Below are 22,785 nucleotides of genomic sequence, written 5' to 3' on the forward strand. Positions count from 1 at the left end.
AAGCACCCCTTAAACACCACCTAGTATAACCATGTACGACACACTAACTTTTGCTTAAGAATGGTCACTTAATTTATAAAAATGTCAAGATAACTTAATATGAAACTGTCTGGAAAATGTACTTACATTCAAAAAGAATATAACAAGAAGCCTTTTATATGCATCTCTCTTTGCCTCACTTGATGCAATTAAGTAGTTGAGTTATTTTGGAAAAAAAAATTAACAAAAAATGAATGATAAACTTAGGTAGTTACGCCATCTTAGCTCATGCAAATTGTACTCCCATCATTACAGCATTATTTATAAATCCTTCTTTAAATTATTATTAAATCACAAATAATAAAATTTCATCCCAATTTATTTACAACAAATTTAAGTCCTACAATTCCCTCCAACCTCCTTTCAACTTATAAATACATGTTGCTTCCTAGTTTCACGCCTGTACTACACTTCACCTACCAAGTTAACAGAAACAACTTTCATTGCTAATCCCTACCTATATATACTCTCTTGTAATTATAATGATGAAATTTCTTCATTTCTTATGTTATCTTTGCATCATATAATTAATTTCCTAGAGATGGATGATGCTGGATGATCTGATCTAATCTGATCTGAGGTGAGATTACTCGAGTCGTATGTCGAAAACTCTTACAAACATTGTTATCAGCTCAAGAGTAGTAAGCTTATTGCATGGATTTTTGCTTCCATATAATTTGCTTTCTACTTTGTTCTTGGTTTGCTCTGCTTCTATATGTCATACTTGGTTTTGTCGTCGAAGAACGTAGTTATCTAAGGAGAAAAAGAGGGAAATACTCTTTTTTGCCAGGTATATTTCTAAAACTATTTTCTCTAATTAAATCCTTACAAATTTGCATCATTTTTATTTTGTGAAGGTGATCTAGCTAGTTATATTATGAAGTCATCATGCTAAGCTAGGAAATTAAAATTTTCTTCTACATGTATTTATTCATTCGTAAAAACTATTATTCCTAGTGATAGTTTGGTATTAATGACATAAACATATTATGCAGGACACAAGCAATCAAAAGATCCTTAATTACTTAGATTAATTTGTATTCAGAATTTCAATAAAATTGTGTTAGCTACTAATCTGATCAGATACTCTAAGAGCATTGGTATATTGTGTTACAGGTCAAAAAATTGTGTACAAAACCTTAGAAATTTCAGGCAGTTTCTGATTGAATTATCGGCTTGAGTCAAATTTCAGTTTTCTCTTTTTATGCAGATTATAATTCATTAACAACAAATATAATCCATTGCAACTGTTTCGAAAGCTAATAATCTGTTTAATATGATGAAGAGAAAATGAGCATTGTGTCAAGTCCTATGGATAGTTTAAGGCAACTGGTGAACTCGAAGACTTGGGACTACTGCGTCCTCTGGAAATTAAGTGAAGATCAAAGGTACTTATTTATTTCGAAACATAATTAAATACTTCTTGTATATGGTTGTTACAACTTTGATCAGTGTATCTTATATTTTTTCAGGTTCCTAGAGTTTATGGACTGCTGTTGTGCTGGAAGCGAGGGCAGCATGGAAAATAATGGCAATACTGTTGGTGAAGAGTTTCTGTTTCCTTGCAGAGATATGACATTTCAGCACATGAGAACAAGAAGTTGCGAATTACTTGCTCAATTGCCCTCTTCTCATCCCTTGGACGGGTACCTCTTTAAGCTGTCCTTCAAATGCAAACTATTTTTGTGTGTTTATGTGATTGTACTAATTCATCATCTAATAACTTGACTTGTAATACAGGATGAATATGGAAATCCTTATATCAAATCAGCCCAAGTGGCTAAACTTCTCAAATGTCTCTGATATAAACGTAAATGAAGTAAGTCATGCTTTATTTTGTTATACATCAGCTTATATGAGCCTTTATGCACCTAGGAAACTAAGAACGGCACCCCAATCTGGTGCCCCTCTCCACATATGCCTATTGCATTCGTCGATGCAGAAGCACCACCAAGACTAAAATTGTACTGTGCTTTACTTGATTTAAACAGGTATCGATTGGTACAAAACTTCTAATCCCAATTCCTGGTGGACTGGCTGAACTATTTGCTGCTAAACAAGTACTAGTAACTAAGTATCCCCTTCTTTTTTTACTTCATTGAACAACAATATTATGTTTTGTTTCAATTTTAGCATTTAGTATAAGGTCTCTAAATCAATTTTTATGGGATTTATAGATCAATGAAGATCAGAATGTCATAGACTATGTTATGACTCAATGCACCACCTTGATGGACCAAGCAGCAATAAGCAGCTCGAGCAATGCCGGTCCCAGCTTCACGATGAACATCAACATGATCAACGAGCTCCAATCGAATCCAACGTTATCTGATCAAAACAATGCTATCAGCATGAACAATGAATCACAGTCTTCAATGAATTTCTTGCAGCAATTTAACTATGTTTCCGAGACTAACAAGATGTCTAGGAATGATTTTCTCGACGAAGCAAATGACTCATTTCAAGCTGAGAATCATCACCAATTAAACTCCTTCAAGTCCTTGTCAGAGAATGGATTTGAAGACCTTATGAACAATGCTAACAGTATGCATAATATGCATGTTTTGGACCATTCAGTAAATGATCATCAGCATTTAGATGAGAAGGGAAGTCTACCTAAGCATGAGATAGCCCGTGCTAACTCTGTATCGGATAGTGATCCACTTGAGGACGATGATGATGATCCAAAGTATCATCGACGAAAGCCCACAAAAGGCCCTCAATCTAAGAACCTCATGGCTGAGAGAAAGCGAAGGAAGAAGCTTAATGAGAGGCTTTACCATCTTCGCTCACTAGTCCCTAATATATCCAAGGTAAAAGTCTATGTTATGATCAATTGTACTATGTTTACATATAATATAATGTTGGAGATGTTAGTAGGAGAGTAATGTGGTTAGTGGATGATCTGTTTTCTTGCCTTTTAACTTGATCCTTGTAGTTGGATAGAGCTTCGATACTTGGGGATGCAATCAAGTATGTACAAGAGCTGCAGAAGGAAGAAAAAGACCTTCAAAACGAGCTTGCGAGGAATTCAGATGATGAAGATCACAACAACAATGACATGAACATTGATCGTGCACAACAACATCATCACCAACTTCATCCAATGAACTTCTCACCAGAAGTTCAAAATGCACAAGGGACATTCGGGCCAGATTTTGATCACGAAAAGCCAAGAAATGGGTTTCACATGGGAGGAGCATCTGAAAGTGTCAATAGAAGCAGCCATGATTTTGAAAGTGCTAGTGACAAAGCACAACAAATGGAGGTAGTCATAACATAAAACTTTCGCGCTAATATCTTGGAGTTAATGTAGATACCTTGAATATAATTCTGTTGAAAATCGCAGGTGCAAGTGGAAATTGCTCAGCTTGAAGGGAATGATTTCTTTGTGAAGGTGTTTGGTGAGCAAAAGAGAGGTGGGTTTGTGAGACTAATGGAGGCTTTACACTGTCTTGGGTTGGAGATAATCAATGTGAATATGACCAGTTGCATCAGTCTTGTCTCTTATGTATTCATTGTTAAGGTAATTACATTTACATCTTCGCATTTGTATTATTCATACATATTTTTCTTTTAAGAGTTCGGCTAATTGTCTAACAGTTAGACAACTAATAGAGGGCGAAATGTTGATAGTGACTTTACTTGACTTAAGCCTACCCATATGTTCCTCATTAAGGGTATTTAGGACATTATGACCCTTGTCAAATTACCTAACTAGCCAGGCACTTAATTAAAGTTTCTAATACCCTTTTTTGTTCTCTGCATATCTTTTGGCAAATTCATGATAGAAGAGGGACAGTGAAAGTGTACAAGCAGAGTACCTGAGGGATTCCTTGCTGGAGGCAACGCGTAACCAAGCTGGATTTTGGTCTGAGATGGCTAAGGCATCATCAGAGAATGGAAGTGGCATCGATCATCGACATCAGAATCAGATGTACGGGCTACAACACCACATTCACAACCACCATATAGGACCTTTCCACAACCACTTCCATCACCTCAGTAACTAAGATACAAGGGTGCTTTTTCAGAGGCAAAATTAATAAAGCTTAAGTAGTTTTATATTCTCTTTTTTCCTTCTTTTTATGTAATACTCCAAACATAAAGTCCTAATTGTAGCGTCTCTTCTGTTTTTTAACTCGTGAATAAAGATGTAAAACAACATCTAGGGCTTAACATCATCAGTACTTGCCCTGCCTTTATTTGTTGATTCTCTTTATTATTTGGTGTAATCAGGAAGTTTATATAAGCTATGTGTACGTTTTTTTTGTCGGGTTTTCGTAGCAAAATCGACTAGGGGATGAATATATGACACCAGAATGGCTGAAAATAACTGATCTTAGCTACATACATCAAGAGGCATAAAGCTAAACACATCATTAGAAAATTTACCACTAGTTATTGAAAATTTTACTTAATATAATCCCATTAAATAGTCATAATTGCAATTAATCTCTCAAGTGAAAACAAACAGAAGACTAAGTCATTAGCTAGGTGTAATTTTCATGGTCAAATAGCAGCTGAATAAAGTAAATCAAGTTGAAAGAACAGTTCAGCATTAGCCAAAATAAATGAAAATAACCAAGTCAATCTCTTAAAATTTAAGCAAAAAGTCAAACATCATTACAAGATTTTCTTCAAGAAAAAATTCCACCAAATTCTATATACACATTGTTGTTCTTCACCCTTTATCTATTACAAAAAAAAAATCATACAAATTAAATCAAAATTTTATCATACAATAAAGACTAACATGGACATAATTCCAACAAGAAGATGGTAAAACCCTGCATTAATGTGACTCCTAGAAGAAGAGTCCCCTGTTTGGTTAACAGAAGTTGTGACAGGTGCTGATACATTAATCTCCATTTTCATCCCTAGTCGACAATGCGAGTCCACGGTGCATATAAACCAATACGACTTGGCCTCATTGAGCTCGATATGATCATCACCGGTCTCATATTTGGCATTCACTCCACTGCTAGTATCACAGGATTGATATGCTGCCCTTGTTACATCTAGTACATTATGTGATCCCTTTGTGTAACTAAACACTGCACAACACACCCAATAGTCGCACATTAATAATACTATTTTTGGATGTCCGGAATTTAGCACAGCAAGAAAATCATCTTTAGCGGTTGACTTTATTGATTATAGATGAATTGGATTAGCAAAAGCAAGAATTATTAGAGTAAATGGTATCTAAATTTTAGAAAACTAATGATTAAAATGATCAAATTATAAGATGAAAAAAGGAAATTGAAATCATACCAAGAACATCACCAACAGTAAAATTGAGATTTTTGGCCCATGAAGCATAGCCAAAACCATCAGTCCAACGGTTCTCACCACCTACTGTGATAATTTCAGATTTGGAAATAGTGAAGAACAAACAAGAAATGAATAATAAAAATTTCATTAGATTCAAAAAGTAGTTGAAAGATTTGGGTTTTTTAGTTATACCCATATCTTGTTTTATTTGGGTTTTTATTGATGGATCGGATGCTTTAAATGAAGAATAATGAATGGGTAGTTGGAAGGAAAAATATGATATCTACTTGTATAATATAATATGGCAAGACAATTAACTGTCTCTTTGATAGGTTGTTAATTTGTTATAAAAAGTAATGATGTAAGCATTAACTCTGTATTTTTTTAGTCCTTTGTATTAGTTTTATGAATAAAAAATTTGTATATAAGCATTAATAATGAAAGACCTTTTTTTTTTTTTTTTTGTCAAATTATGAACTTTATTTACAAAATAATCTTCTGTACATAAATTTGTTATAATGGCTTTTATTTTTATTAATATATTTATTTTATTACAGCCTATCAAACAAGCTAGATCATTGTTCATTGAAGATTTCCCCCAACAATTCTCATATTCACAACCCTTGAAGTTAGTTGAATTTTTAAAAGAATATAAGCTGGTTGTTTATTGAAAGATTATTAAGTAGTTATGTCACATTGCAAGTTTTTTTTTTTGTTTTCCAATGAATTCTTAGTATTGAAGGTATTTTATTAAAAACAACAGTAATCATGCCTTAGACATATTAATTAGACTTGCTCAAACATGCACCAGTGTTAAACAAGATACATAAGAAGTACTAAATACTACGGTACTACCTGTCTACCTACCCATAAAAAAAACAAAAAACAAAAAAAAAAAAAAACTTTGTGATCAAGCCATCAAATAAGGGAGGGGGGAATTAGTCATTCAATAAACAAGATGGGAAAAAAAAGTTTTTCTTATAGAACAACATGAATAAGCTGAACTTAATTTAAAGATTAGCAACTCTAGATTCAACAAGAGAAGGGATCATCAATGTCATTTATGTTGCTCGTTGCTCCTTTATTCGCCATATTTAGTTTATGTTGCATCATCATTCACCATATAGTTCATATTATTCACCAACTTATATGACCATTAAAGACACCTTGTACATTCACTTCATTTTTGGAAAATTGTTGAGTTTTTTGAGTTTTGGTCTAAAGCATGGATTTAACCTTTAGTTTTGGACAAATATAGACTTTTTTAAGCCAAGAAAACTGTTAGAATTCTTTTGATTGATTCCATGAAACCCCAAAATTGGAATGTTAGAACCATCCACTACATATTCATTAAATTTTCAATTTAGCCAAAAAAAAAAAACACTTTTCTTTCATTACTTTTTCTTTCATTAACTTAAGGAATTTAGAGCCGCTAATGTCATTCATGACACGCATTACACCTTTTGCCATAGTCCGTGTTATATTGGTTAATAATATCCGAGCATACCCTCTTTATAGTCTGTGCACATTGATGCTAAATTTGCCTGATATTGCTGAGGATTCATGGACATCTAACCCTTGATATTGCTAGTGTATGACTGTGCGTTTTAGGATCAAACTTGACAACCGATTTGGCCTCAAACAAGTAATCATCGAATCTGATTCCCAAGTTGTGATGGATCACCTCGACAAAGCAACAACCTTCCTAACAAATGTAGATAATATTCTTGATGATGCACTAACGGTGTGTTCTTGCTTTAAAGAGGGAAGGCAATTATGTTGCTCATCACCAGATTAGTGTCTTTTGGACTAGAGCAGATTTGGATTATTCATTGTCCTCGAGAGATTACCCACTATGTACTCTCGTATATTTTAATTACGAATTAATAAAACACTAATATTTTCTTCTTAAAAAAATACTAAAAATTTGCCTAAAAGTTAAGTAATTTAAAAAAACAAAATGTTAACATTGTTTCATGAGTTAATTCATGTAATTACGGATTATAAAATTAGTACACTTAAAATGTCCAAATCCTTCTAGACACAGCACACACATGCCCAAATCCCCTTTCTCAAGTCTCAACCCACCTTCATTTACAGTCAATCTTGCGCAACAAATCACCGTAGAATTTTCTTCAACTTTTCCCCCAAATCAAAAACCCTAGAAAAACCCTTCCCATTCTCTCTCCTCCTTCAAGCTTCAACAATGGCGTCCACTGGTAGATTCCGCCAAATCCTGAAGAAGTACGGCAAAGTCGGCTTAGGAGTCCACTTCTCCGTCTCAGCTGCCTCCATTTCCGGCCTTTACGTCGCCATCAAAAACAACGTTGACGTCGAAGCTCTCCTCCATAAAGTCGGCATGGGCGGCGTCAACACCAACGAACAACCGCAAATCCCGGAAAACGACCCCGAATTGATCGCCGACATTCCCTCTGCATCGCCGTCTCCTCCGCCGGAGAAGACGAGGAATCGTACGGCTGAGCTCGCGGCGTCTAGTGGCGGCGCTTTTGCTCTTGCTTTGCTCTGTAACAAAGCTTTGTTTCCAATTAGGGTTCCGATTACAATTGCTCTTACTCCTCCTATTGCTAGGTTTTTGGCTCGTCGGAATCTTATTAGAAGTGTATGATCTTATATCTCTTACTTTTTTTTTTTTTTTTTGCTGATTACACAGATTTTAGTTTTTGGGAGGAATTTGATCATGATCTCTTCTTTTGATTTTGGATTGCTGTGGATTGCGGTTGCTTATTTGTTTCTTCTGCTACATGCCCTCCAAGTTAATTTGATCAATAAAAAAATGAATTTTTTTTTTATGTCTGTGCATTGATGAATTACATTGTGGAACATGGAATTTGTCTTCAATTTTTATTGTGTAGTAGTAGAGGGTCATTGGATCAAATCAAGGGTTTGATTGGATTGGAATTAGTCTTGTTGTGGAGGCAAGGTTGCCTACATTTGATCTCCGTTATTACAATTAGGGTGGGAGACATTGGAACAATGTTCCAATGTTGATGTTTATTAACCGTGTAACATTAATCCGGGGCATTAATTTCATGTGAAGAAGATCCTTGAGGAGAAGTTGATCGTAGTTGAATCGAGGGGATTTAGAAAGACGGTCTAAGTGTAGTATTATTAACGATTTTTGGAACATGAAGTTTTCTTAAAAATTTATCTAATGTATAGTAGTAGATTGTCGTTATCAAGAATTTGTTTGGATTGGAATGGAATTAGTCCTGCTGTGGAGGTAAGGTCACATATATTTGATCTCCCTTATTACGGATAGGGTGGGAGGCACCGGGGAAATGTTGTTGAAGAGAATCGTTGAGGAAAATTCATTGTAGTTAAATTATATTGGTATGTTGGGGGAGGGGGTGTAGAAAATAGTTTCTTTTTCTAGAGTTTCTTTATGCTCCATACTTGTTAGTATTGGTGTCCAAGTTTGATTTTTGGTCTTGTTGTATACTATTGGGAAGGGTAAGTGCTCAAAAATCTGGCTGAATGGGAGGAAGGGGAGTCATTATTTATTCCTGGGCTACTACTGCTATATTTGTTCTTTTAGCGTACCTTGGTGGAGTAGAACATTGGGTTTGGAGAGAAAATAGTATGTAGTGTTGAATGTGTGATGATCTTTTCAGAATGACTTGGTACTTTGGTCTTTTAGCCTAATAAATCTTGCTTCAAAAGGGCAGATGGCATGCTCATCTAAGCTATGCTCGATTGGTCTTTGCAACTGTGTCTGAGATCATTTCGTGAATGGTGCTTTTTTAATTATCCTAAGATTGTTTCTTCCTGCCTTTTGATTTCTTTGGCTTTGGTGGATTACCGACTACCACGAATGGCTGACGACATACAAAGCATAGACACGTGGTCTTTATAACTAAAGTTATTGACTTATAGTGTTGTTTTCGAATTGAGCCTAAGACTATTTTCATTGATATGTAATAAGGGCTCTGATATCTTTCTTGTAAATTTTTTGGCCCAACAGAGTTCATTTCATTGTTGAAACCTACTTTTCATCTTCTTTATAAGCCATTTTGATGATGAGGAAATGGGTATACCAGAATCCTACGGAATTCGTGTGCTGATGAAAGTGCCTTGATGGATCCATTTAACTTAGTTATACCTTTAATTCTGATATGTACGCACCAGTAGATGCTTCACGTTATATCACAGGGTTCATGGAACTATGGAAGTTACTGCATTCCAATGTGAATTGTGTGATATTCTCTAGAGCAAGACCTCTCCTTAATATTTCAGGGGACCTAAACTCATGACTGGTGCAACTTACTATTATTTGTTAGTGGCCTCATTTAGAGCTGTCAAAAGTTAACCCAACCCGAAATATCGACTCGCACCCGATTATTAACCGACCCATCTGAACCCGAAAAAAATGGAGACCTAAACCCGACCTGACCCGGCCTAAAACCAACCCTAGACTCGAGTTGACCCGAGTATGTGAGACCCGAACCCGAACATGAACTGACCTGAAGATGACCCGACCTGACCCGTAAATTATTGACCTGAACCGAACCTGACTTGAATCGAAATTGACCCAAATTCGTTTTAACCCGTCAAAACCCGAATTTAACCCGTCAAAACCCGAATTGTTACTAACCTGACTTGAATTCAACCCGACTCTTTCCTAACCCGACCCAAATTTAACCCAACCTGTTACAAACCCGACTCGAAAAGTCGAAATCAACCCGACTTGTTATTAACCTGACCCAAGTTCAACCCGTCTTGTTATTGACCCGACCCGAATTTTACCAGACCTATTAATAACCCGACCCAAAAATTCAACCCGATCTTTTACTAACCCGACTCGAAATCAACACGACTTGTTATTGTCCCGACCTAAATTCAACCCAAATTGTTCCCGACTGTTGCCCTTGATGTTTTGATGATAACACAAGGCAAATAAATGGACTAATGCCTTGATGAGTTTTGTAGTTTGTTTATTACAAGTTGCAAGGATAACTTGAGGCAAAGGAACGAGAGCTAAAAGAATAAAGAGATTAGTTGCAGTGTTCCTATAAAGGAATTGAAGCTTCAAAGGCTAAGGAAAGAAGACTCGGAGAAGAGACTTCTTAGAGAAAATAAAGTCTGGAATATTTTATATATTTTAGGTTTTATGTAAGTGAGTTTAATTAGGAATTGATGCTTAGTGGAATGCGTTTTTGAATTTGTCAAAAAAAGATAGAATTTGTTAGATTGCTAGAAAATAGGAAAAACGGTTTTGGAAAATATCTTTTCTGTTTTATTCTTTAGATAATATCTTTTGATTTCAGAAAAATATCCTTGAAAAACTAACTCCCTAAACTTGCGCAACTAACTGTTGATTCAATCTTCACCACTTGCGTACAAGCTGCTTCTAAGAGGATCAACGTGCCCTGGTTTTTAGGACATGATTGAAAATCTAGAAGTGGTGTAAAGTAGTGGCGTTGATATGCAGCAGTGGTGGCTCAAGTGGTAGGAATTATGGCGTTTTTCCCAAGCAATGTTTTCCTATAAATATTAAAGTTATTCTTGGGATAACTTCACCTTGCTCAATCATATCTATCTATCTTTTTGTTTTCTTAAAGAGTCAAGTGTCGCATTCCACTTAAGTGTTTTTCTTAATTACTTTCACTAGAGTTTTATTTACTTGAGTTGTAATTTGGGAATTGGGAGTTTGAGTGAACTCTAAGAGAAATTAGTTGAGAAAGAGAGAGAAGAGAAGAGTGGCAAGTAGAGGGACTTGCTGCTGGGAACTTCAAGTTCATAGAGGAACTTGAAGATTGATTCTTTAGTTTGTAATAGGTTGTTTGCCCAGTTGCCCTGTTATAGTGAAGAATCTTTCCTAAAATCTCAAGTGGTCGTGGTTTTTCTTCTTGTTAGGGCCAATAGGTTTTCCACGTAAAATCTCTCTGTGTTATCTTAAAGTTCCTTTAGCTTTATTTTATCAATTTTTTAAAAAGTTAGCTAAATTCCTCCAAACTACAATTCACCCCCCCTCTTGTAGTATTCTTATAAAGCAACACTGACCCAATTTCTAATCACCTTAAATGCAATTTAGACCACCTTATTATTGTTGATCAAAACATTTTGTCTAGGAAGACCAAGTCGGTCCAGGCCAGCAAAAGAAAGGAGCATCATCCTCAAATTTAAGAGTTAAATATAGTACTATATATTTGTTGTATGGTCAAAGGATATAATTATTTTCCTAAATTACCAACTATAGATTTCTAGTATATTGTCATATATATTATAGTCAAAGGAAATAATTAACTTGATAAAAATGATAATTATCTATTTATAGTTAGTTGAACTCGAATATAACCTGACTTAGAAATGACCCGACCTGATTGTAACCTGCAAATTATTGACTTGAACATAACTTGACTTGGCTCCGAGAATGACCCGACTTGAAAATGAGCCAACCTGATTATAATCCGCAAATAATTGACTTGAACCGAACCCGACTTGAACCCGAGAATGACCCAACTTGAAAATGACTTGACCTGATTATAACCCGCAAATTATTGATTTGAACCGAACTCGACTCAAACTCGAGAATGACCCGACCTGATTCTAACCCGCAAATTATTGACTTGAACCGAACCTGACTCGAACACGAGAATTACCCTAACCAGTTTTAAACCGAATTAAACTCGACCTATTGTTCACCAGACTCGAATTGAAGGAATTGTGTCTTCGATAAGTGCAATTACTAGATATATCAAGGATCACTATTATGGAGATAATAAGTTCGTTCTTTTGGGTCGTCATTATCTGTTGCTAGACTATGATCAATGATCTTTGGGCTAGTCAAATAGTCCAAAGCCTACTAGAATGGATCCTATGAGGTCGCACAACAAGGGTATTGGGTTAAGCAAGTAAGAGGCCCATTAATGGGCCTCATGAGCAACTAACTAATCATGAAATGGATCGGGCTAGCATAGTTAGATGAGAATTAGGTTTTGGGCTTTTGACATGGGCTCTTATTTAGAGATGAGATCTATAAATAAGATCCATGCCTAGGGTTGCTTGCAAGCGGTCATAATTCACACACAGTGTATTTTGACATCAAGGCAACCAATCCCAAAACCCTAATTCTCTCTCTATCTCACGGCTATCTCTCTCCTCCCCTCGTCCGTACGGTCGGCCACCCTTGGTGGCGCGTGTGGTGGTTCGTGGTGGTTCATGGTGGTTCGTTGCTCGCTCTTCTCCATAGAAGGTCAATTGAAGGGTTCAATTGCAACTAACTAGCATTAGTGGAGGTCTTAATCTATGCCCGTGGACCAAGTAAAGGAATCACGCTTGAGGTTCTTTATCTCCCATTGTTCTTGCTCGATCGCACGTGGAATCACGCTTCAAAGGTACGATTATATGTTCTTTATGTGTTATGCATTAATTCTTGGGATTAGGTACTGTATGAATATGATTCATGTTTTTCCGCTGCGTAGTACCTATAATTCCCTACACGAATGTAACCCGACTTGTTATAAACCTGACCCAAACCTGATAAGAAGTATGACCGGATATGACCCGACTCAAGCATGACCCAACCCAAAACCGACCCGCAAAAGTTATGTAATTAATCCCAATTGACCCGACCCACTCTTACCGACCCAAACCCGATCCGTTTACTCGAATTGACAGCTATACCCAAAAGGTCAAAATTTCTCAAAAAACGTGGATATTAGTCTTCAATATTGGAAATTTTTTTACTTTTTTTCACTCGGAAATAAAAATTTCCGAAATGTTTACCATTGTCCCTAATACCCTCCGGGAGTCCAATTGGCTGGGTGGAACCATCCAATTTGCCTTTAAACGGCCAATTTAATAACCAGTTTACAACTTGCACGGATTTCATTAACTCAAGCCTACTACGAACATTTATAACAACATTTAATAATCATATATGGTTCCAAACAGAATTATATGACCCCGAGATGTATCCCCTAAAATTTCAAGAGTTTTCGACACCAGGCCTCGAAATCCCCAAAATTTCTCAAAAAGCGTGGATATTAGTCTTCAATTTTGGAATTTTTTGACTTTTTTTTCGCCCGAAAATAAAAATTGCCGAAATGTTTACCATAGTCTCTAATACCCTCCGGGAGTCCGATTGGGTTGGTGGAACCATCCAATTTGCCTTTAAACGGTCAATTTACCGGTTTACAACTTGTAATGATTTCATTAACTCAAGCTTACCACAAATATTTATAACAACATATAAAGATCATATTTAGTTCCAAACGACACTATATGACCCTGAGATGTATCCCCTTAAAGTTTAAAGCTTTTCGAAGACGGGCCATGAAACCTCCAAAATTTCTCAAAAAACGTGGATATTAGTCTTCAATTTTGGAATTTTCTTACTTTACTTTGCCCGGAAATAAAAATTGCCAAAATGTTTACCATGGCCCCAAATACCCTCTCGAAGTCCAATTGGATGGGTGGAACCATCCAATTTGCCTTTAAACGACCAATTTACCAATTTAAACCTTGCACCGATTTCATTAATTCAAGTCTACCAAGAACATTTATGACAACATATGAATGATCATATATGGTTCCAAACAACATTATATGACTCCGAGATGTATTCCTTAAAATCTTAAGCCTTTTCGACACCGTGTCCCGAAACATCCAAAATTTCTCACAAGGGTTGATATGCCTTCAATTTTGAAAATTTTTGACTTTTTTTCACCTGGAAATAAAAATTGCCGAAATGTTTACCATGGTCCCTAAAAACCTCAGGGATTCCAATTGGGTGGGTGGAACCATCCAATTTGCCTTTAAACGGTCAATTAAATTACCAGTATACAACTTGTCCGGATTTTATTAACTCAAGCCTAATACGAACATTTATGACAACATATAATGATCATATATGTTCCCAAATGACATTATATGACCCAGAGATGTATCCCCTAAAATCTTAAGCCTTTTCGACACCTTTCCCCGAAACCTCAAAAAATTTCTCAAAAAGCGTGGATATTTGTCTTCAATTTTGGAATTTTTTGACTTTTTTTCGCCCGGAAATAAAAATTGCCGAAATGTTTACCATGGTCTCTAATACACTTCAGGAGTCCCATTGTTTGGGTGGAACCATCCAATTTGCCTTTAAACGACCAATTTACCGGTTTACAACTTGCACCGATTTCATCAATTCAAGCCTACCACGAACATTTATGACAACAAATAATGATCATATATGGTTCCAAACAGCTTTATATGACCCTGAGATGTATCCCCTAAAATTTTAAGACTTTTCGACACCTGGCCACGAAACCTCCAAAATTTCTCAAAAAGCGTGGATATTAGTCTTTAATTTTGGAATTTTTTTGACTTTTTTCACCCAAAAATAAAAATTGCCGAAATTTTTACCATATTCCCTAATACCCTCCGGAAGTCCGATTGGGTTGGTGGAACCATCCAATTCGCCTTTAAACGGCCAATTTAATTACCGGTTTACAACTTGCACGGATGTCATTAACTCAAGCCTTCTACGAACATTTATGAAACATATAATGATCATATATGGTCCCAAACGGCATTACATACCCTCGATATGTATCCCCTTAAATTACAAGAGTGTTCGACACTGGGCCCCGAAACCTACAAAATTTCTCAAAAAAGCGTAGATATTTGTATTCAATTTTGGAATTTATTAACTTTTTCCGCCTGGAAAAAAAAATTGCCGAAATGTTTACCATGGTCCCTAACACCCTCCGAGAGTCCAATTGGGTTGGTGAAACCATCCAACTTGCCTTTAAACGGCCAATTTAATTACCATTTTACAACTAGCACAAATTTCATTAACTCAAGCCTAATACGAACATTTATGACAACATATAATGATCATATATGTTCCCAAATGGCATTATTTGACCCAGAGATCCCCTAAAATCTAAAGCCTTTTCGACACCTTTCCCCAAAACCTCCAAAATTTCTCAAAAAGCGTGGATATTAGTCTTCAATTTTGGAATTTTTTGACTTTATTTCGCCCGGAAATAAAAATTGCCGAAATGTTTACCATGGTCTCTAATACACTTCAGGAGTCCCATTGTGTGGGTGGAACCATCCAATTTGCCTTTAAACGACCAATTTACCGGTTTACAACTTGCACCGATTTCATCAATTCAAGCCTTCCACGAACATTTATGACAGCAAATAATGATCATATATGGTTCCAAACAGCTCTATATGACCCTGAGATGTATCCCCTAAAATTTCAAGACTTTCGACACCGGGCCACGAAACCTCCAAAATTTTCTCAAAAAACGTGGATATTAGTCTTCAATTTTGGAATTTTTTGACTTTTTCCTCCCGAAAATAAAAATTGCCGAAATTTTTACCATATTCCCAAATACCCTCCGGAAGTCCAACTGGGTTGGTGGAACCATCCAATTCGCCTTTAAACGGCCAATTTAATTACAGGTTTACAACTTGCACGGATGTCATTAACTCAAGCCTTCTACGAACATTTATGAAACATATAATGATCATATATGGTCCCAAACGACATTACATACCCTCGATATGTATCCCCTTAAATTACAAGAGTGTTCGACACCGAGCCCCGAAACCTATAAAATTTCTCAAAAAGCGTAGATATTAGTATTCAATTTTGGAATTTTTTAACTTTTTCCGCCTGGAAATTTTTTTTTTGAAATGTTTACCATGTTCCCTAACACCCTCCGAGAGTGACATGGTAAAGTCGTATCCCCTAATCAAAAGTAAATACCTAATTCCTCTAACTAAAGTAGATAGGGAAGTAGGGTCGATCTCCACAGGGAAACAAGTCTTTTTACTCCTAATTAATTTTTATAATCTAAATTATCTAAGTAACCAATATTTATATTTGAGTATGAAACTAAACTACAAAGAATAGGAGTAGGGAGAAAACAATATATAAAAGGATCTAGGGCATAGGTTCACCAATAAATAATACTCCAGGGTAAAACATAGTAATCAATCATTGACATTGCATAAATAACACGATCAACAGGCTCTCGCAATTTATTAATCAACATAGATCTAACAGGCTCTCGCAATTTACTAGATCTAAGTTCTTATTGAAAATAGCCTTTAATATCAAATTAACATCTGCTCGATTCATCAATTTAATATTGCTATATTTTTACAAGCCGCGATTGTAAAACGTTAAAACAATTCAATAAGAAATTATCATGCAATACCAATAATCAATAATAGTCAATCATCAATGCATCAATTAACCAGATTGTAAAGGGCTTTCCCTACGTATTACAATCACATAATTAATTTATCGGTATTAAATCTCATCTCTCGAATCTCGACTTAACCATTTATAAATTAACCTGCCTATTGAAACTAGACCTAAACATCAATTCTCATCTCTCGAATCTTGAATCAATATTGTCAAACTCATGCATAAAAGATAGGCCTAATCTAATCACAGAGCATTAAATCAATCAAAAGGAAATTAATCTAGCATTGATAATCAACAACAATAATTTACCCCTTCATATTATTTATTAGATCCCCATAAACCCTAGAAATTAAACTACTCACACATATTAAAAACTAAACTAATCAAAGTAATAAAATAAATCATGATGAAAGGAATAAAATAAATAAGATTAAAGGAAGAGAAATCGTTACCAAATTAAAATAAATCTGGAATTAATGAAAGAATTAAGAACAAAGGTTTAGAGAGAGATTAAGAGAGAGAAAACTAAGTAGAGAGAGAAAGTCTAAGAGAAGAGGATCCTAAAATCGTATTACGGAGGAGTATTTATACTCCGTACAAAAATCCTAAACTAAAACAAATTAAAACGACACTAATCGTCTCCAAAAAATACACGCGCCCGATCGGGCGAGGCACCGCCAGATCGGGCGCGCCTTTTTAACTCCAATACAAATCTCGCGCCCGGCCGGGCGCGTCACCGGGCGCCAGACCAAGCTTCTCCCGCCCGGCCGGGCGCGCCTCCGGGCGCCAGCCTTTTTGGCCGGGCGGCTCATTTGGGCCAATATTTACACTTCGATTGGGCTCTAATTCTTCGGGCCAATCTGGGTTTCTTCTTTGGGTCTTGAATACTCGGTCCAAATGCCCCGGTATCACCTATACCGAGCCCTTAATCACCGGTTCGATGGCTCTAACCGGCCCTGGGCTATAAAGTCTGATCGTGCTTCTCCAATGCTCGAGATTGCTCCAAAATATCTCGGGAAAATACTCCAAAAGCATAAATCCCTGCAAAAGTCAACCAAATCTACGAAAACACTGGAAAACACCAATTAGTAATAAAAGTGGCTCTAAAGAGCCAAAAACACTACTAATTATGACCAAGGGACGGGGGTAAAATAATATATAAAATGGACACATCAGAGAGTCCAATTGGGTTGGTGGAACCATCCAATTTGCTTTTAAACGACAAATTTAATTACCAGTTTACAACTTGCACGGATTTCATTAACTCAAGCCTAATACGAACATTTATGACAACATATAATGATCATATATGTTCCCAAATGGCATTATATGACCCAGAGATGTATCCCCTTAAATTTTAAGAGTTTTCGACACCGGACCCGAAACCTTCAAAATTTCTCAAAAAGCGTGGATATTAGCCTTTAATTTTGGAATTTTTTGTTTTTCTTTCGCCCGCAAAAAAAAATTGCCTCAATGTTTATCATGGTCTCTAATACACTTGAGGAGTTCCATTGGGTGGGTAGAACCATCCAATTTGCCTTTAAACGACCAATTGACCGGTTTATAAGTTGCACCGATTTCATTAATTCAAGCCTACCACGAACATTTATGACAGCAAATAATGATCATATATGGTTCCAAACAGCTTTATATGACCCTCAGATGTATCCCCTAAAATTTCAAGACTTTTCGACACCGGGCCACGAAACCTCCAAAATTTCTCAAAAAGCGTGGATATTAGTCTTCAATTTTGGAATTTTTTGACTTTTTCCGCCAGAAAATAAAAATTGCCGAAATTTTTATCATATTCCCAAATACCCTCTGGAAGTCTAATTGGGTTGGTGGAGCCATCCAATTCGCCTATAAACGGCCAATTTAATTACCGGTTTATAACTTGCACGGATTTCATTAATTCGAGTCTACTACGAACATTTATGAAAACATATAATGATCATATATGGTCCCAAGTGGCATTATATAACCTCGAGATGTATCCCCTTAAATTACATGAGTGTTCGACACCGGGCCCTGAAACCTCCAAATTTTCTAAAAAAGCGTAGATATTAGTATTCAATTTTGGAATTTTTTAACTTTTTCAGCCTGGAAAATTTTTTTTGCTGAAATGTTTACCATGGTCCCTAACACCCTCCGAGAGTCCAATTGGGTTGGTGAAACCATCCAATTTGCCTTTAAACGGCCAATTTAATTACTAGTTTACAACTTGCACGGATTTCATTAACTCATGCCTAATACGAACATTTATGACAACATATAATGATCATATATGTTCCCAAATGGCATTATTTGACCCAGAGATGTATCCCCTAAAATCTAAAGCCTTTTCGACACCTTTCCCCGAAACCTCCAAAATTTCTCAAAAAGCGTGGATATTAGTCTTCAATTTTGGAATTTTTTGACTTTTTCCGTCCGAAAATAAAAATTGCCGAAATTTTTATCATAATCCCTAATACTCTCTGGAAGTCTAATTGGGTTGGTGGAGCCATCCAGTTCGCCTATAAACGACCAATTTAATTACCGGTTTACAACTTGCACGGATTTCATTAATTCAAGCCTCTACGAACATTTATGAAAACATATAATGATCATATATGGTCCCAAGCGGCATTATATAACCTCGAGATGTATCCCCTTAAATTACATGAGTGTTCGACACCGGGTCCTAAAACCTCCAAAATTTCTCAAAAAGCATAGATATTAGTATTCAATTTTGGAATTTTTTAACTTTTTCAGCCTGGAAAAATTTTTTTGCCGAAATGTTTACCATGGTCCCTAACACCCTCCGAGAGTCCAATTGGGTTGCTGGAACCATCCAATTTGCCTTTAAACGGTCAATTTAATTACTAGTTTACAACTTGCACGGATTTCATTAACTCAAGCCTAATACGAACATTTATGACAACAAATAATGGTCATATATGTTCCCAAATGGCATTATATGACCCAGAGATGTATCCCCTAAAATTTCAAGAGTTTTCGACACCGGGCCCTGAAACGTCCAAAATTTCTTAAAAAGGGTGGATATTAGTCTTCAATTTTGGAATTTTTTTACTTTCTTTCGCCCGGAAATAAAAATTACCGAAATGTTTACCATGGTGTCTAATACACTTCAGGAGTTCCATTGGGTGGGTAGACCCATCTAATTTGCCTTTAAACGACCAATTTATCGGTTTACAACTTGCACCGATTTCATCAATTCAAGCCTACCACGAACATTTATGACAGCAAATAATGATCATATATGGTTCCAAACAGCTTTATATGACCCTGAGATGTATCCCCTAAAATTTCAAGACTTTTCGACACCAGGCCACGAAACCTCCAAAATTTCTCAAAAAACGTGGATATTAGTCTTCAATTTTGGATTTTTTTTTACTTTTTCCGCCCGAAAATAAAAATTGCCGAAATTTTACCACAGTCCCTAATACCCTCCGGATGTCCAATTGGGTTGGTGGAACCATCCAATTCGCCTTTAAACGACCTATTTAATTATCGGTTTACAACTTTCACGGATCTCATTAACTCAAGCCTACTACGAACATTTATAAAACATATAATGATTGTATATATGGTCCCAAACGGCATTACATGCCCTCGAGATGTATCCCCTTAAATTACAACAGTGTTTGATACGGGCCCCGAAACCTAGAAAATTTCTCAAAAAGCGTAGATATTAGTATTCAATTTTGGATTTTTTTTAACTTTTTCTGCCTGAAAAAAAAATTTTGCCGAAATGTTTACCATGGTCCCTAACACCCTCCGAGAGTCCAATTAGGTTGGTGGAACCATCCAATTTGCCTTTAAACGACCAATTTAATTACCAGTTTACAACTTGCACGGATTTCATTAACTCAAGCCTAATACGACTATTAATGACAACATATAATGATCAAATATGTTCCCAAATAGCATTATATGACCCAGAGATGTATCCCCTAAAATCTCAAGCCTTTTCGATACCGGGCCCCGAAACCTCCAAAATTTCTCAAAAAGCGTGGATATTAGTCTTCAATTTTGGAATTTTTTGTTTTTCTTTCGTCCGGAAAGAAAAATTGCCGAAATGTTTACCATGGTCTCTAATACACTTCAGGAGTTCCATTGGGTGGGTAGAACCATCTAATTTGCCTTTAAACGACCAATATACCGGTTTACAACTTGCACCGATTTCATCAATTCAAGTCTACCACGAACATTTATGACAGCAAATAATGATCATATATGGTTCCAAACAGCTTTATATGACCCTGAAATGTATCCCCTAAAATTTCAAGACTTTTCGACATCGGGCCACGAAACCTCCAAAATTTCTCAAAAAACGTGGATATTAGTCTTCAATTTTGGATTTTTTTGACTTTTTCCGCCCGAGAATAAAAATTGCCGAAATTTTTACCATAGTCCCTAATACCCTCCGGAAGTCCAATTGGGTTGGTGGAACCATCCAATTCGCCTTTAAACGGCCAATTTAATTACCGGTTTAATTTACAACTTGCACGGATCTCATTAACTCAAGCCTACTACGAACATTTATGAAATATATAATGATCATATATGTTCCCAAACGGCATTACATACCCTCGAGATGTATCCCCTTAAATTACAAGAGTGTTCGACACCGGGCCCCGAAACCTACAAAATTTCTCAAAAAGCGTAGATATTAGTATTCAATTTTGGAATTTTTTAACTTTTTCCGCTTGGAAAAAAATTTTGCCGAAATGTTTACCATGGTCCCTAACACCCTCCGAGAGTCCAATTGGGTTGGTGGAACCATCCAATTTGCCTTTAAACCACCAATTTAATTACCAGTTTACAACTTGCACGGATTTCATTAACTCAAGCCTAATACGACTATTAATGACAACATATAATGATCAAATATGTTCCCAAATAGCATTATATGACCCAGAGATGTATCCCCTAAAATCTCAAGCCTTTTCGATACCGGGCCCCGAAACCTCCAAAATTTCTCAAAAAGCGTGGATATTAGTCTTCAATTTTGGAATTTTTTGTTTTTCTTTCGTCCGGAAAGAAAAATTGCCGAAATGTTTACCATGGTCTCTAATACACTTCAGGAGTTCCATTGGGTGGGTAGAACCATCTAATTTGCCTTTAAACGACCAATTTACCGGTTTACAACTTGCACCGATTTCATCAATTCAAGCCTACCACCAACATTTATGACAGCAAATAATGATCATATATGGTTCCAAACAGCTTTATATGACCCTGAGATGTATCCCCTAAAATTTCAAGACTTTTCGACACCGGGCCACGAAACCTCCAAAATTTCTCAAAAAACGTGGATATAAGTTTTCAATTTTGGAATTTTTTTACTTTTTCCGCCCGAAAATAAAAATTGCCAAAATTTTTACCATAGTCCCTAATACCCTTCGGATGTCCAATTGGGTTGGTGGAACCATCCAATTCGCCTTTAATAAACAGCCAATTTAATTACCGATTTACAACTTACACGGATCTCATTAACTCAAGCCTACTACGAATATTTATGAAACATATAATGATTATATATGGTCCTATACGGCATTACATACCCTCGAGATGTATCCCCTTAAATTACATGAGTGTTCGACACCGGACCCCGAAACCTACAAAATTTCTCAAAAAGCGTAGATATTAGTATTCAATTTTGGAATTTTTTAACTTTTTGTGCCTGGAAAAAAAAAAATTGCCGAAATGTTTACCATGGTCCCTAACACCCTCCGAGAGTCCAATTGGGTTGCTGGAACCATCTAATTTGCCTTTAAACGACCAATTTAATTATCAGTTTACAACTTGCACGGATTTCATTAACTCAAGCCTAATACGAACATTTATGACAACATATAATGATCATATATGTTCCCAAATGGCATTATATGACTCAGAGATGTATCCCCTAAAATCTCAAGCCTTTTCGACACCGGGTCCCGAAACCTCCAAAATTTCTCAAAAAGCGTGGATATTAGTCTTCAATTTTGGAATTTTTTGACCTTTTCCTCCTGAAAATAAAAATTGCCGAAATTATTACCATAGTCCCTAATACCCTCTGGAAGTCCAATTGGGTTGGTGGAACCATCCAATTCGCCTATAAACGGTCAATTTAATTACCGATTTACAACTTGCACGGATTTCATTAACTCAAGCATACTACGAACATTTATGACAACATATAATGATCATATATGGTCCCAAGCGGCATTACATAACCTCGAGATGTATCCCCTTAAATTAAAAGAGTGTTCGACACCGGGACCCGAAACCTCCAAAATTTCTCAAAA

General features: G+C 36.2%; 2 protein-coding genes and 1 pseudogene across 2 annotated transcripts; 2 read left to right on the forward strand and 1 right to left on the reverse strand.

Annotated features, from left to right (window-relative positions):
- Window positions 1–693: 693 nt before the first annotated feature.
- LOC145560420 (transcription factor ABORTED MICROSPORES-like) lies at window positions 694–4,052 on the forward strand. Its single transcript, XM_081621670.1, has 10 exons — window positions 694–829; window positions 1,325–1,427; window positions 1,512–1,685; window positions 1,780–1,858; window positions 2,031–2,099; window positions 2,217–2,852; window positions 2,978–3,222; window positions 3,286–3,307; window positions 3,389–3,565; window positions 3,831–4,052. Exons 1-10 carry the CDS (start codon window positions 694–696, stop codon window positions 4,050–4,052), a joined length of 1,863 nt encoding a protein of 620 aa, XP_081477796.1.
- A 724-nt stretch (window positions 4,053–4,776) lies between these two features.
- LOC145558102 (basic blue protein pseudogene) lies at window positions 4,777–6,881 on the reverse strand (annotated as a pseudogene).
- Window positions 6,882–7,522: 641 nt separating this feature from the next.
- Window positions 7,523–7,942, forward strand: LOC145558103 (uncharacterized). The gene has a single exon (XM_081619249.1). The coding sequence runs from the start codon at window positions 7,523–7,525 to the stop codon at window positions 7,940–7,942; it is 420 nt and encodes a 139-aa protein (XP_081475375.1).
- Window positions 7,943–22,785: the final 14,843 nt, after the last annotated feature.

This window comes from Chenopodium album, chromosome 9, assembly GCF_948465745.1.
Source record: "Chenopodium album chromosome 9, dcCheAlbu1.1, whole genome shotgun sequence".
NCBI lineage: Eukaryota > Viridiplantae > Streptophyta > Magnoliopsida > Caryophyllales > Amaranthaceae > Chenopodium > Chenopodium album.